General features: G+C 39.9%; 1 protein-coding gene across 5 annotated transcripts in view; it reads right to left on the bottom strand.

Moving 5' to 3' along the window:
• git1 (G protein-coupled receptor kinase interacting ArfGAP 1) overlaps positions 1–15,539 on the bottom strand; it is a 29,422-nt gene extending 13,883 nt beyond the window's left edge. For 2 of the 5 annotated variants that reach the window (XM_053646668.1, XM_053646670.1), the window contains exons 1-9: positions 14,957–15,538; positions 5,981–6,114; positions 5,780–5,892; positions 4,929–5,034; positions 4,613–4,699; positions 1,585–1,715; positions 1,329–1,423; positions 858–900; positions 398–424 (exon numbers count right to left, since the gene is read on the bottom strand). In XM_053646668.1, coding sequence (XP_053502643.1) covers positions 398–424; positions 858–900; positions 1,329–1,423; positions 1,585–1,715; positions 4,613–4,699; positions 4,929–5,034; positions 5,780–5,892; positions 5,981–6,114; positions 14,957–15,008 — 788 coding nt within the window. In that variant the 5' untranslated portion in view covers positions 15,009–15,538. Of the gene's footprint in view, positions 1–397; positions 425–857; positions 901–1,328; positions 1,424–1,584; positions 1,716–4,612; positions 4,700–4,928; positions 5,035–5,779; positions 5,893–5,980; positions 6,115–14,956 lie in introns of all 5 variants that reach the window. The other 3 variants (XM_053646667.1, XM_053646666.1, XM_053646669.1) reach the window with 3 other exon arrangements.
• Positions 15,540–16,401: the final 862 nt, after the last annotated feature.

Below are 16,401 nucleotides of genomic sequence, written 5' to 3'. Positions count from 1 at the left end.
CAGAGACAAAGACACAGACACAGGAGTAAAAGGACACCAGAAACATACAGACAGAGAAAGATGAGGAGAGAGATGGGGAGAGAAAAATAGGTGAGGGTGGATGGAGCATGACATTGGGGCAAAAGAGGTGTCAGGGTCGGAAAGAAAAAAACAGGCAGAACAGGAGCTCAGGTTTGATGAAGCTCTCTCAAACATGTCTATTAAGTGAATTGGCTGTTGAAGTATTGAAGTATCAACAGATACCATAATTAACTGATTAGGAATTGCAGTTATTTAAGAGCCCAGTGCTCTATTCGCCTGCTTCATCTCTCCAGACACTGGCAAATAAAGGATATATGAAGAGGAAAGGGAAAGAGAGAGAGGTTATGGAGAGGGGAATAAGAAGAAGGTGAGATACCTCTGTGTTGGGCACTTAGGGCGCGCTCTGCCTCCACAAAGAGCAGCAAGATGGAGAAAACAGAGAATGTGTGAGAAAGACAGCCAAAGAAAGACCAAGATACACACACATACACAGGGACAGAGAGAGAAAGAGAGAGAGAGCATGAGAAGGGGACAGAAAGACAGAGAGAGAGATGGATTGACCCCATATAAACACTCTTGCAGTACTGGTCAGTTAAGTGTGACTGTCACACATCTTGCTGTGAGCAGCAAAGGCGATAAAACATCAGACAGCAGTCAGCTTTAAAGCAGGAGTGCGCACTGATGTAAACTGACTGTCGGCATGGCGCAACCTGCTGGCCAACACACTCAAATACAATCGCTGGCACATCAGCTTGGCATGGCAATGGCATTCAAAGCACACATAAGTCAAGAATCATTCAAGTAAATTCCAGTCACAAACACACAGTTATCCACACCTGTCTGCCATCTGAGGGATGATATAATGTCCATTCTTGTGATCTGCAAAAATAAATCAGATCAAATGTTAAAATGATATCATCAAATCTTTGATTACTGTTATTTGTCATACAGGGTTCTTGCCCTGTATGACAGGCAAAGTCAAACCTTTGCCAGGTTTCTTTCCAGACTGATACCAAGACTTTGGCATCTAAGCTCAGTTTTCTTGCTAACTGTAAAGCCCATGAACACTTTCATGAAAATGGATGTGCTACATTAGTCCAGAAAATAAGGTTAGGTCTGACAACGGATTAAGACTTTTGATACTCTGGGTTTTGGTATCTTAGGTCTTCCAAATTGTTTCCATACTTTCTTGGGTCTGGAAATGCAATAAATTCTGTCCTATTCCAGACCTGGGCAAGAACCCTGAAGTAAGGGTTTGTCCAGAGTGAGGTCATCCACCACTCTTAGAAGAGCAGCTGAGAGTTTACCTGGACGGCGGCCACACAGATAGAAAGCCAGCCTGTCTGTGAGCTCATACTGACACTCCACCAAACGCTCGGCTAACTCCACCTGGCCCGCTTGCCTGTGTAACAAACGTGCACAATAAGGGACGAGAAGTACGTGAGAGACAAGAGCCAGCAAATATGCATGGTTTCCTAGCAAGAGTAATAAAATCAGCCAAAAAAAGGAGAAACTGGGTTAGACGGTCTCTTTCCAGTGGATTCTGATCAAGTGCATGTGTACCTGGCATAATCCATGGGTGTGCGTCCGTTAATGTCTGGCGCTCCGGGGTCAGCCCCGTACACCACAAGCAGCTCAGCCTGCAGGACCTGACCTGCTTTAGCAGCCACGTGCAGAGGAGTGGTGCCTTTCTCCTGCAGTCAGTGTGAGTAAGGGAGAGAGAACATGAGCTTACAGCTACAGCAATGCAGGCTACTGAGCTGATATTAGTGTACTAGTATACTAGTGATACTGAGCTGAAATGTAGCACGATTTCCATACACCTGGTGGTTGTTGTTTCTTTTTTGTTTGTTTTTTGTGTGTCCATGACTGTGTGGAGTTTGGGCTTACATTACATAATCTGGAGTACTATCAGAAATGTGTTTACTTTTTGATGGAAACATGTCTCATCAACATCAGAGGAAGACATTAATAATGAACAGTGGAAAGAACAATAAGGACTTTCACAGTGTAGCAACTAAATGCCTAAAATACCCCTGGGGCATCCTAGAAATTTCCTAGTGTTTAAAAAATAAAAAGGTTTCAATGTTCCATTATAACTATTAACCACAGTTACTCTTTAGTGCAAAAGAACGTTGTGTCTAACTCTTCTTTCTGAATAATATCACAGTAACCTACATTTTAAAGAAAAAACAAAAACACATTTTACTTCCTTCACATTGCCTCAGTTTACACTACAAGCCTTATTGCTTATTTTTGCTGTTATGCTGATATTCAATGTTTTTTCTCATTTGTGAGTCTAAGTGCCTCATACCCATCATTAGTGTGAATATTAGCGATACGACTCATCGCTGCAGTACTGATAAAATGAATGAACTAGTAACACAAGCATTCATGCCAAAGATTAGGAAAATAATGCTGGCTGGATGCTACTACCTGCTACTGGTGAATATTCTACATAAAGTGATACCCAGCTGGTTTGGGTTAAGAAACCTGCATAACTGTCAAATATGTAGCACACGCTTGCAGATCATTTCACCATGTTCTGTTACCCTCATTCATAATGACCAAGAGTCATTCAGCATGTATGCCTTCTCCTAAGACCATCTCCACCCACCAAAAAAAACCTCAATCACAACTCAGCTGCAAAAGATTCCAAAAGCACAAAAGTGGGGACAAAATTCTCAGAAATAAAAAAGATTGTAATAAAAAAAAATATATAAATCTGCTAAAAATATATAACTAATTTGTTTTTGCAATATTATATATATACATATATATATACATATACATATATATATATATATATATATATATATATATATATATATATATATATACACACACACACACACACACACACACACACAGTGGGGGAAACAAGTATCAAACACGTCAACATTTTTTTCAGTAAATATATTTCCAATGAGGCTATTCACATGAAATTTTTACCAGACATTGGTATTAACTCAAGAAATCCGCAAATATAAAGAAATCCAAACATTTAAGTCCATAAATGAAGTTATGTGTAATAAAGCAGAATGACAGGAAAAAAAGTATTGAACACACTAACTGAAATTTATTTAATACTTAGTAGAGAAGCCTTTGTTTGTAATGACAGCTTCAAGACGTTCCCTGTATGAAGAAATTAATCTGCCGCAGTATTCAGGTGTGATTTTGGCCCATTCTTCTAAACATATTGTCTTTAAATCTTATTCAATTGGATTCAAGTCAGGTGAGTGACTGGGCCATTCTAACACCTTGATTTTTTTCTCTGAAACCAATTGAGAGTTTCCTTTGCTGTATGCTTTGGATCGTTGTTCTGCTGGAAGTCCACCCACGTCTCATCTTCATCATCCTGGTGGATGGCAGCAGATTCTTCTCAAGAATCTCCCGGTAAAGGGCTCCATTCATCTTCCCTTCAATTATATGAAGTCTGCCAGTACCATGTGATGAAAAACAGCCCCACACCATGATGCTTCCACCTCCAAACTTCACTAAAGTATAGTGTTTTAAGGGTAATGTGCAGTGCCATTTCTTCCCCAAAAATGGTGTGTAGTATGACAGCCAAAAAGTTCAATTTTGTTCTCGTCTGACCAGACTACACTCTCCCAGTATTTCATAGGCTTGTCCAAATGAGTTGTAGCAAACTTTATACGAGCTTCGACATGCCTTTTCTTTAGTAATGGAGTCTTGCAGGTGAGCATGAGCAGTGGAGTGCATTGCCTATTGTTTTCTCTGTGACGATGGTACCTGCTGCCTCCAAGTGTTTCTGGAGCTCTTTCCGAGTGGTCCTTGGGTCTTGGGCTACTCTTCTGACTATTATTCTGACTCCCTGGTCAAAAATCTTGCGAGGAGCTCCTGTGCGTGGCCGGTTGATGACGGACTGATGTTGCTTCCACTTGCGGATAATAATGGCCCCAATGGTGCTTACTGGAAGATTCATTCGTTTTGAAATACGTCTGTATCCGATTCCATCAATATGTTTTGCAACAATAAGGTTGTGATGGTTTCTTGTGTGACACCTTCGTAATAAAAAGCCTTTTTATAGACCATCAATTTACTAACCCAGCTGATATTAATTTGCACAGATAGGAGGTATAATTACTTTCTAACTACTTATGGATTTCAGCTGGTTCCTTGCCTTGGAGAACTGCTTTTTCTTAGCGTGTGCAATACTTTTTTTCCTATGTCATTACACTTTATTACACATAACTTTATTTATGGACTTTAATGTTGTGAATTCTTTATATTTGCGGATTTCTTGAGTTAATGCTGATGTCTGGTGAAAATTTCATGTGAATAACCGCATTGGAAATATATTTACTGAAAAAAAATATTGACGCGTTCAATACTTATTTCCCCCACCGTATACTTAGATTTTGATACAGAATATTTAGCTTGTGGATCTTCATAAGCAAGTGTGACAAATTACTGTGTTTTCCTTTCATGCAATACAGCCAAGTTTAACCAAGCCAGCTAATAAGCCATGTGGAGAATTCGGTTTGTGATCTCATTTAAACGCCCATCGTCCGTTTTAGATAATCATTAAGCTCTCATTAGCCCACATGCTACCAGTATTAAGACTTACAGGATGAAAGAAGTTGGCCTGAGCGCCAAGAGACAGCAGCCGCAGACATGTCTCCAGACTTCCTGTCCGCACACTCGAATGTAGTTGCTGTAAGCAGGAGACAGAAAGACAGAAAGAGCGAGAGATTCTGTCAATCTTCTCATTAAAGCTACTCAACAGAAGCAGCTTGCATTATTTGCAAGGAGGACCTCATTAAGAGCATTACGGGGGCTCCTGCAGTGACTGTCTGTTAATTCTCTCACTTGGGAGTAGAGAGCAGAAGGGAGATAGGCTTTGCCTCCCATCAGGCTACGTTGACCTTTCAGCATTTCCTCACCTTGCTGAGATCCTTGCTGGTGACCCCATCATCATCACGACACGGCAGTTTGTGGACAAAGGCTAGCATCTGATACTTGGCGCGAATGAACTCTGACTTGGTGGGGCTATAGGAAGAACACAATAATATAACTGACATCATCTACAAACAATACATGAATAAAGCAGGCAATATCTGATTAATAAATGCAAAAAACAAACAACAAAAATAAGTTTACATTTACATTTTTCTTCTAACTTTCTATCTAACATCTATTAGACAGGAGCTATTATTTCACAATGTACTCCTAAGAAAATGAATACAAGACCCCATATCTATCTCTGTCCATTTTATCATCCATCTAAGCCATCATTCATTATGGTTTAGATGGATGATTATAATCAATCATTTATTAAGCCTGCACTTAAACAAGTAACATTATCCTGACAGACTGAGGGAAGTATAAGGAGGATGACATATTTGTTTTTCTTGTCAGTGAGGTTGTATTTTAAAGCAATATTTGCTAAAATTGTATTGAATGCATTGATACCGATATTGAAAAACCTATCAAATCGAGCCTTTACATATGAAATTATTTCAGCCTGAGTAATAGAGCTCGTATGAGATTTAATGACAAGATGACGTTCGATATAAGGCTTTTGTGATGAGTGTAGTATTGTCAGTCTGAAACAACATTAACTTGCCTAGGGAAATGACAAGTTGTATAAGGTCTAATAATGACTCCATACTATGAGTAACAAAAAGAGCTACCTTATAACCATTTAACTGAAACCTTTTGAAATGTGCACTGCTTTTTAATCTTTGTATACAAAACACGTTAGGGAGATTAAAATCTGCTGGTCTTGACTTACTGGACTTTATCTTGTGGGTTAGGTTTCCTGCGACCACTCTGAACCTGCGCAGGATCCAGGAGTGAATGCTCCCAAATGGAGTTAGCACCATTACTGGCCAGCGTCTGCACCATCTGAAATATTCACACGGAAATGCTATATCCTGACTGCAATAACATGTCTTGCTCAGAGTGCTGCAGGTGGTTCGGTGACTATGCGTACCTGTAGTAAGGAAGGTGGCCAGCCACTGTGGCGCAAATGCTTTACGATGGAGATGTGGCGTCCGAGGCTCCGGTGCACAGAGCAGCACTCATCACAGATCAGCACCCCTCTGTTTATACTGCTCCAACCTGGATCTGGCAAGGCAGAGAAACACAATGAGAAAGCACATTCCATCACTCAATTTCAGCTGCAATGCTTTTAATGGGTGAAGAAAACGCACCAAAAGAATTAAAAAGATCTCATATTGTTACTACAGAACAAAGTAAATCGTTCCAGAAGATAGGCCTGTCAAAATAATTACGTTATCCACGTATCCTACGGTATATGGACATGACCTCAATCATTTTTGCTGACCTTGATATTGGCCGTTGTTTTTATGTGCACATTACTTCACATAAGAATGAAAGTCACCAACATTTTAGCCTTTCGCGCTGCTTCCGTCCTCTCGTCTGCTCTAGGGCTTTCGAATTAAAATTCGAACTTCAGATGTTTGTTGAATTTAAGATAAAAATGCACATTTGAATTTAAGATGTGCAGCAAGCACTTGCACTGATTTTAATTAAAACATACTGTTGAAAAAAAGGACGCAAGATATTAACAACACACTAACTGTTTTATGAAGAAGAAAAATGTAGAAAGAAATGTTCTAGTGTTTCAAATAATCCAGTCATGGTCAATAATGTAAGAGATTGACCTGGTTAAAATGAGCTGAAGCTGGACAGTGAATGAGTACCGGTAAACTGAAGAGCTTTACTAGCGGGTTAATTAACTCACACAAATTAATCCTGAAAATTCTTGAGAATTAAACCTTCATTGCTCTTTGAAAGAGTGTACTTGCATTATTATGCTGTTATATTATCATTATATCGGTGGCATAAAATTGTCTTAAAATGTCAACAATATGGTTTATCGCTATTATTTCAGGGAGAGTATATCTATCATCCAACAAAAGCAGTTATCATGACAGGCCTAACGTTTGCACTGACAGATTTAAGTTATAACTACAAATTACACTTACATAGCACAGGTACAGCTTATATGGTAAAAACATGTTAACAAGTAAAACTACATTTCTCTCATTCAGCAGATTCAAATGCAAAACTAGTTATCATCTCAGTAGGGTTGCACGGTATACCGCTACTACAGTAGTACAGTATCACGATACTAAAGCTTCAAAATACCACCGATGCCAATGTATTTTTTTTTTTTTTTAAACGGTAGTATAGACAATACGGTAGTACTGTAAGTAATGTACGTGCAGTAGTTAATACTATTTTCGCTAAAACGACACATCTCACTGCTTTTGCATAACACACAAAGTTTAGTGACACTTCATTTAACCTAAATTCTTTACCTTAATCTTTAAAGATTTCCTGTTTGCTAGCAAACGAGCTAACGTTATGCTAACCGCTGTGTGTAAATAATAAAATTAGCCGTGTTTGATAGTAAGCGAGTTAACATTCACAATTTTATGATATTTTTTTTTTTGGAGTTCGTTTCCAAATTCAGTCATTTATTCTTAACTTTGTGTTCATTCTTAGTTTTCTGAGGACTATTTCCATTTGCATGATTTCATTGCTCTAGGGAAAAATAGATGAAATATGTGGCACATTGAATTAGTTGCTTGCCAACTGTATGATTGTTCTTGAGTTTTTCAAACAGCCAGCTATTCATTCTCATTAACGAAAATTTGGTTTGTCTTTTTTATTTTATTTATATCTGTGTATTTCTGTAAATTTGGTTCATTTTGTAGATTTGACTTATGAACTAACACAATATTGTGTGATACAATACTATACCAGCTGAAGTATCATAAGATATGTTTACGGTATTGTGACAACCTTATTACATGCTAATAGTTAAGTGTCTGTGGTTAGTTTTAAGCTCGCTACTCATATGTAGTTTAAGATAAACATTACACCCTGACTCTCACGCAACTTAGGTTCATTTTGGTGCAGCTGGCTGCAGGTCACTGAGGAAGTAAATAGGTCAAACGCCAACAGCAGAGATGCAAAGGCAATTTTAATTTTCTTTCATTTTTTCTTCCGTAGTATGTTTTTGGTGTCATGTATTGCAATTAGAGCTGCAACAACTAATTGATAAAATTGATAATAATCATTTATGAAAATCATTGTCAACGAACCTCATTATCGATTAGTTGGTTAACTAATCTATAACGTTGGGGTATGTTTAGTCATTACGTTACTTCTGTTCTGAAAACAAGCATCAGAAAGTAAATACTAAAGTTGTGTCCCAAATGACGTACTATACACGTACACTATGCACTATACTGTCTAGTGGATGAATTTTAGAAAGGTAGTGGCTTTATACTAACCAGAAGTATAAGCCGTTTCCCAGTCGATGGCACATGACGTCAAACGCATGTAATGCAACACCATTAGCTTTAGCAGGTACCCAGAGTCAACGACAATATATATATAGAAAATGTATAAGGGCTGCAACATCTAATCAATAAAATTGATAATAATAATTAAAACAATCGACAATGAATGTCATTATGGATTAGTCGGGTCTGTGGCGTCACTGTGAAAAACCCCGTCAGTGACGTCACTTCACAATGATGGAAAACGCATTTCTATGTATAAAACCCATCTGGAAAACAGCGGTGATCACCAAGTGAGCTGCTGCGGGAAAGTGCACAGTCCAGGTTGTCCAAAACGTGAGAATGTTTTATATTAAGCGCTTCAAAGAAACTCGTAAGTGTATTAACATGGCTTGTCGTGTCAGACGCTGCCACAGACACGTGTGCTGTTTAATGTGTTCCACACGTTTTCTTTAGTGCAGAAATCACATTTATACCTTTATATCCTTATCTGTAGATGTTAGAAATTCACACCAGTATTTCAATTTTACATAAAGGCTTGTCCTGACAGCGAGAGAGTCTCCATTAAACTTCACTGAATGAGCTCAAGTCCACGCATGCACGTCAATCAAACAGCGCACCATAACTCTGAGTAAAATATTCATTTTGATCAAATATGTTGTTTGATGCCATATTTAGCAATATTAAGTAATGGTGTTTTTATGAGAGCAGTAACTGTAATGGGATTATAACATTAATTGTAATAGTATATAAATGTAAGAAGTGTCATACATTTACAGAATAAAGGAACATGGTGCTGTGTTCAAATGAGTGAATGTGTTACTGCAGAACATTCAACCCCTTATCAGTTAACACTTAGCTTGTGCTTTTGTTTTTCTTTTTTAGCGTTTTAATATAGTGATTTAAATTCTGCTTTAACGCTTGACAACAATCAGTTGGGTTTTTTGTTTTCAAAATATAATGTTAATATTTTAAAAATCCTTTGCACGGTGAACAGCATAGCCCACATAGATACATTTAATACCTTTTTCATAGCCTTCAATTTGCACAACGTTTGAAGGACAACATTGAGCAGAGCGTGATATAACATGTATGTGAACAGAACATGAAATAACAATAATAATTTTTTTTAAAATACATAAAATAAAAATTGGCCTTTTAATCCAACTAATCGATTAATTTAAATAATCTACAGATTAATTGATTATCAAAATAATCATTAGTTGCAGCCCTACATACACATTTTTGTAAATATCTGATTATATCTTTTCATGTGACAACACTGAAGAAATGACACTTTGCTACAATGTAAAGTAGTGAGTGTACAGCTTGTGTAACAGTGTAAATTTGCTGTCCCCTCAAAATAACTCAACACACAGCCATTAATGTCTAAACCGCTGCCAACAAAAGTGAATACACCCCTAAGTGAAAATGTCCAAATTGGGCCCAAAGTGTCAATATTTTGTGTGGCCACCATTATTTTCCAGCACTGCCTTAACCCTCTTGGGCATGGAGTTCACCAGAGCTTCAGAGGCTGCCACTGGAGTCCTCTTCCACTCCTCCATGACAACATCACGGAGCTGGTGGATGTTAGAGACCTTGTACTCCACCTTCCATTTGAGGATGCCCCACAGATGCTCAATAGGATTTAGTCCATCACCTTCACCCTCAGCTGCTTTAGCAAGGCACTGGTCATCTTGGAGGTGTGTTTGGGGTCGTTATCATGCTGGAATACTGCCCTACGGCCCAGACTCCGAAGGGAGGGGATCATGCTCTGCTTCAGTATGTCACAGTACATGTTGGCATTCATGGTTCCCTCAATGAACTGTAGCTCCCCAGTGCCGGCAGCACTCATGCAGCCCCAGACCATGACACTCCCACCACCATGCTTAACTGTAGGCAAGACACCCTTGTCCTTCTACTCCTCACCTGGTTCCCGCCACACACGCTTGACACCATCTGAACCAAATAAGTTTATCTTGGTCTCATCAGACCACAGGACATGGTTCCAGTAATCCATGTCCTTAGTCTGCTTGTCCTCAGCAAACTGTTTGTGGGCTTTCTTGTGCATCATCTTTAAAAGAGGCTTCCTTCTGGGACGACAGCCATGCAGACCAATTTGATGCATTGTGCGGCGTATGGTCTGAGCACTGACAGGCTGACCCCCTCACCCTTTCAACCTCTGCAGCAATGCTGGCAGCACTCATACGTCTATTTCCCAAAGACAACCTCTGGATATGACACTGAGCACGTGCACTCAACTTCTTTGGTCGACCATGGCGAGGCCTGTTCTGAGTAGAACCTGTCCTGTTAAACCGCTGTATGGTCTTGGCCACCGTGCTGCAGCTCAGTGTCAGGGTCTTGACAATCTTCTTATAGCCTAGGCCATCTTTATGTAGAGCAACAATTCTTTTTTCCAGATCCTCACAGAGTTCTTTGCCATGAGGTGCCATGTTGAACTTCCAGTGACCAGTATGAGGGAGTGTGAGAGCGATGACACCAAATTTAACACACCTGCTCCCCATTCACACCTGAGACCTTGTAACACTAACGAGTCACATGACACCAGGGAGGGAAAATAGCTAATTGGGCCCAATTTGGACATCAATTGGGTGTACTCACTTTTGTTGGCAGCTGTTTAGACATCAATGGCTGTGTGTTGAGTTATTTTGAGGGGACAGCAAATTTACACTGTTACACAAGCTGTACACTCACTACTTTACATTGTAGCAAAGTGTCATTTATTCAGTGTTGTCACATGAAAGGATATAATCAAATATTTACAAAAATGTGAGGGGTGTACTCACTTTTGTGAGATACTGTATATATATATTAGTGCCCTCCACTAATATTGACATCCTTCACAAATATGAGAAAAGAAGGCTGTGAACAATTGACTTCATTGTTTAACCTTTTGAGCTTTTGTAAAAAAAAAAAAAAAAAATCACAAAAATACTCTGCTCTCATGGATATCAAACAACAGCAACACAGGTTTATCCAAAAATGTTCAAGGCTTTTAGAGGCATGTATTTAGCCATTTACAGAAACATCCGTAACTCGAGCTGAAAATCATAAATTAACACACAAAAAAACACAAAGGCATGTAAGGCAATAAAATGTGAACAAATGTAATGTAAGTAATATAAACAGAAGCAATTAAATATTTGGAACAGGCATTTTTTCTTCATAATGGCTGACACAATGTTTCAGGATGGTTCTGAAGAAAGCATTAGTCTGGAGCCTTGTCACGGTATGCAACACTGTGCCACACATACACGCGTTCACACACATACACGCGTTCACACACACGCGCGCACACACACACACACTGTTCTCCTCCATCTTCACCAGACTTTAGCTGCAGTTTCACACTCACCCACACAATACTGTAACAAAGCCTTTCATGGACATGTGCCCACAATTATTCCTCTCTGATTATTCTCATAAAACAAAGTGACAGGATGCTCCACAGCCATCCGTCCATATCAGCACCACAGCACAACATCCATCCGCTCCAGCTGATGCACTCAACCCCACTTCACAACACACTATTATCTACATTCCTCCGGCGTGTCACACGCGACAATTACATGCTGCTCAGCTGCAGCATTGCAGGCAGCAGAGTCGATCAAGAGCCTACCCACCACCATCATGCTTACAACCAACGTAGGTGAAGCAGGACAATGCATATACTGCTGATGACTGAAGGCAGGTAACTGCACCACGCTGCCGGGTGACTGCAGGTAGTAACACAAAGGCTATAAATCAACAGACGTTATAGTGCAAGGGAGAGCTGAGGGGAGAGATGGAAGGAGCGAAAGGCACACAGAAACACAAACAACACTCCTGAAAAGAGAGCAGCTGTGTGTAGAGCAGCTGCCAAAGTGGCCCCCCTTCCCCATGAGGCAGATGGAAGACACAGAATCAAAGCCAATGCCGCAAGACCCCTAGTTATGATTATAACTTGAACAAACTAACTGCAAATAAGTAAGAAATAAAACACCATCATGGCGTTATACGAAAATAATCCACAGTGGAGCGGCATGATTCATTATCCAAGGTTGATTCTTTTCCAAAAACAGCACACTTTTATTCTTCTAATACCACAATTATCCTCTTACACAATATTTAATTTATTAATGAACAACATGCTGTCATTTTTAACCATTTGTAATTACAACTAATATTGAGGAACCTCCTAGAGACAAGTTAATTCCTGTTATCACTCATGTTACAGCAGCTACAAAGTCATTCCCTCACCAGGCTCTGTTCTTTTCTGTTTAATGAAGCTAATAAGACGAAAATCACAGCTTGTCATGTTAAACAAAAACCAGAAAGATAAAACTCCTGTGTCCTGAACAGTCCCCCTTGGCAGACAACTTACATAATGCTGACCGCAAGGCTGGGTCCGAACATCCCTACTACCCTACTACAGAGTAAGTGGAAACCAGTATGCCAAAAGGAGCAGTATGTCTGAATTCTCAGTATTCATAAAACAGTAGGCGAGAAATACCCGGATGACCTACTGCTTCCGCCGAGATTCTGCAGTATGGAACTAACGGACACCGCGCTATCCCATAAGGCAACGGGACTTTTGTGGAAAAGCTGGATAAAAAAATGGCGGAAGGCAGCATGTCAGCTCTTTTTAAGAGTAAGTGCTACAGGTATTACACCGTACATGTTTAACAACACCTGAGCCAACTGTTAACTTTTAAACAAGAAAAAACAGTTGCCACAGCTCTTTACATTTTTGTCATGGGCAGTGGTGGCTCAGTGGTTAAGACGTTGGGCTACTGACTGGAAGGTCAAACCCCAGCACTGCCAAGCTGCCGATGCCTGTGTAAGGCCCTAACCCTCAACTGCTCAGCTGAATAAATTAGATACATGCAAGTCGCTCTGGATAAGGGCGTCTGCCAAATATCATAAATGTAAATGGAGGTCTCATGACAATACCATAGCGGATGTAGTATGTCTGGATTTAATTCATACTGGATTGAATTCAGTACATACTGCATCAACAGCCGAGCAGCAGGTACTGAATCAAATGCAGTACGTCACAGTACACGATTTCGGAAGCAGCCCAAGCATCCTTAGATTATGTTCTAGCCCTCCGTGCTTAGGCAGTTATATGCTTTCCTTTGTCAAATAGCAACACTGTTTTTAATCTGTTTATCAGCCCAAGATTTTGTAGATTACACCCTCTGTGAATTAACTGTTACTTAAATAAATTCTTATTTAATGTCTAAAACAAGTAGATAAAGTAACCGAATAGATGGGGGAAAGTATTATATCATCAATCAGCATGAGTCAGTGTGATATAGCTGATGTTTTTTGGATACTTTGGGAAAAGTGTGTAGCATACTTTAGCATGATGTTGTTATTCTTATATCATCATCAAATCATGCAGCCCTAAGTAATAAATGCGTAATATTAATTTACCCGAAATAACCTGAAGGAATAACAATGAACTCTTATTAGACTGTATTTCTTTTGTCTCCATCTTGTTGGATTTAATTGGTGCAACAACATTTACTTAATTGTGGACTTACAGGTTTAAGCCATGACTCGTTTGCTGCCTTTTGTGGTGTTAAAACTCTTAAAGGTATATAAAAGAATGAGTACTCTGTAGGTGTTAAGTAAAGGAGGACACGGTAATTTGCAGGCTTCGATATAAACCCGATATTTTAGTCACAATTAACCAGCTACAAGTTACAAGACACACAACTTATGTTCAGGTCAGCTGAGCAAGTTACAGTCATTTGTAACAGCAAAGGTTAAGCAGCTAAATATTATCCTGTAACGAAATAATGTAAATTAAATGCATAAATAAAACCCACCTAAAACTGAGGCTGAGCAAATGACAAATCAGGACTAGCTAGCCAAGTTTGACAGCTAACTATTCTAAAACCAGCGTTAGCTACTTCTCTAGCTAGCCAGCGTTAGTTAGATAACTGACTACTTACACAACACACTGTATTATTAATCATCACTCTGACTCTCCCGAATCATACAATAACATCCCACAATTTGTGGAAATACCCTTTAAGAAATTTGAACTAAACGAACTCGGCATAAAGAGAAAGCTACGCAACAGCGACTGCTAGCAAGCGTTAGCCTCATTGGGTTTTAACTGGGTATTCAGATTAGAAATCTTAACAGAAACCCGTATTATTATTATTATTTAAACTTAGTTTCTGTAAGGTCAAACTACTCAGAGAGAGGATTTCAATCCTATTTATGTGAATTAACTAGCAGGGACACAACTGAACCACTAGCTAGCTAACTAACGTTCCGTGGCTAGCTTCACTGCTAACAACAAGCACTAGCTCCATAAAATCAAGACATACACTAGCCAAATCAGAGTCAATCGGTTCATAGCGTGTTAGCGAATCTAGCTAACAAACTGTTAGCTGTGTTAAAAAAAATTAATGAATTTTAAAAAACAAGGACGCTTGACATAATAAAAAGACAAACTCATATGGTGACTGACTCTAGGCTATATTTTGCTGTTTCTTTTCCCGTTTGCAGTAAGAAGGGACGCGGGCCTGCTCTGCTCCTCCTGCCAAGAGCTAGTGTCAGCTACACGGCGTTCAATCTCAACCAACCGTGATTTGAACCGTAAATTAACGTACCTGGCGCACTGCAGTCTGCACACACCTCACTTCTTTGGACTTTCCTGGACATGTTAGGAAAACGCCACCTTTTACGATGTAACGCGAATCACGGTCCAATGTCGACGATGGTTCGTCGTTCCAGTTTGCAGCGACTGCAGCTTCGATGCAGCTTCGATGCCGCCCCGAATGTCCGGAAGCCGGCGGAGATCTTCCCGATGCTCCAGCTCCTCTCCCTGCTCCCTCTAGACCAGTCTCACTGCCCTCTGCAAAGGAGTTCAGACCACCTAAACACTCCCTTAGCTTTTGAACGAAGACTCAATATAGATTTCAATATCTCTTTTGTCTACTGCTTTGGTATTATTATTATTGTTATTGTTATTATTATCACACAAGCCCCATATCTCAAGCAGAGCTCGCGAGCAGAAAACCACACCAAGGCGTTTTATTTACATGCAGCTGCCTGCGCGCGCTTGTAGGCTGTGGCAGGCTGCATACTGTCTCCTACTGACGTCCTGCTCAGCCCGCGGGTCTCACACACACACACACACACACACACACACACACACACACACACACACACACACACTCTCTCTCTCTCTCTCTCACACACACACACACACACACACACAGAGCTACTGTATGAATTTGTCCTCGATAGATGGCTGTTTATTAAGCTGCTGCTCTTTTTATGAATAGCCAAAAAAAAAAACTTCCAAATGTCGCTCAAAACCATTTTTCTACTCTGGATATTTTACTTGACGTGGCAAGTCTGCACAACACCATTAGACAATAGAGGGGGGAAAAAGCACAGAAGCATGCCTGCAATTTTATCCTCGTCAAGTAATCCAGATGTTATGAATATGCAAATTTGAAACGCCCACAACCCTTCAGGCATCCACCCACTTCGCTTGGGAAAGCAGTATAACGACTTTTTTTTTTCTTCTGGGTTTTATTATTATTATTGCATGACTAGCATATGAGCATGTACACACTGCAATACTATACAGTATATTTAATGAAGCAATGACCAATCAAGGATTAACAGCTCCAGAGTCCGCTCTGCCGCCAAAACGCTTTATTCTGGTCAGTGTGGGGAAAACTGGATTGGGAGACAGGTCCACACTCTGGATGGGTCCCCAGTCCATCACATGACACCATAGCACTCAAGTGTAGCCAAGTCATGTAGTGGGATGTTTTTGGAAGGTGGGAGGAAACCAAAGAACCTGGAGGAATCCCACAGCCACATGCAGAAAAATTCTGCACATACAGTAATCTAAACTCAGGATCAAACCAGAAACCCTGGAAGTGTGAGGTGGCATCACTACCCACTGCACCACCATGAATCTATTAAAATAAAACAATGCATTTAATCCAGTTAACTTTTAACCAATCGTACAAATGCACTGTTTGGCTGTTATGTGTTCGGTACTGTCAGTGATTTTCCACGGGGCCACTTTCACATG

Source organism: Ictalurus furcatus, chromosome 17 (assembly GCF_023375685.1).
Source record: "Ictalurus furcatus strain D&B chromosome 17, Billie_1.0, whole genome shotgun sequence".
Lineage (NCBI taxonomy): Eukaryota > Metazoa > Chordata > Actinopteri > Siluriformes > Ictaluridae > Ictalurus > Ictalurus furcatus.
The sequence above is the reverse complement of the archived record's forward strand: the minus strand, read 5'-3'. Positions and strand labels throughout refer to the sequence as shown.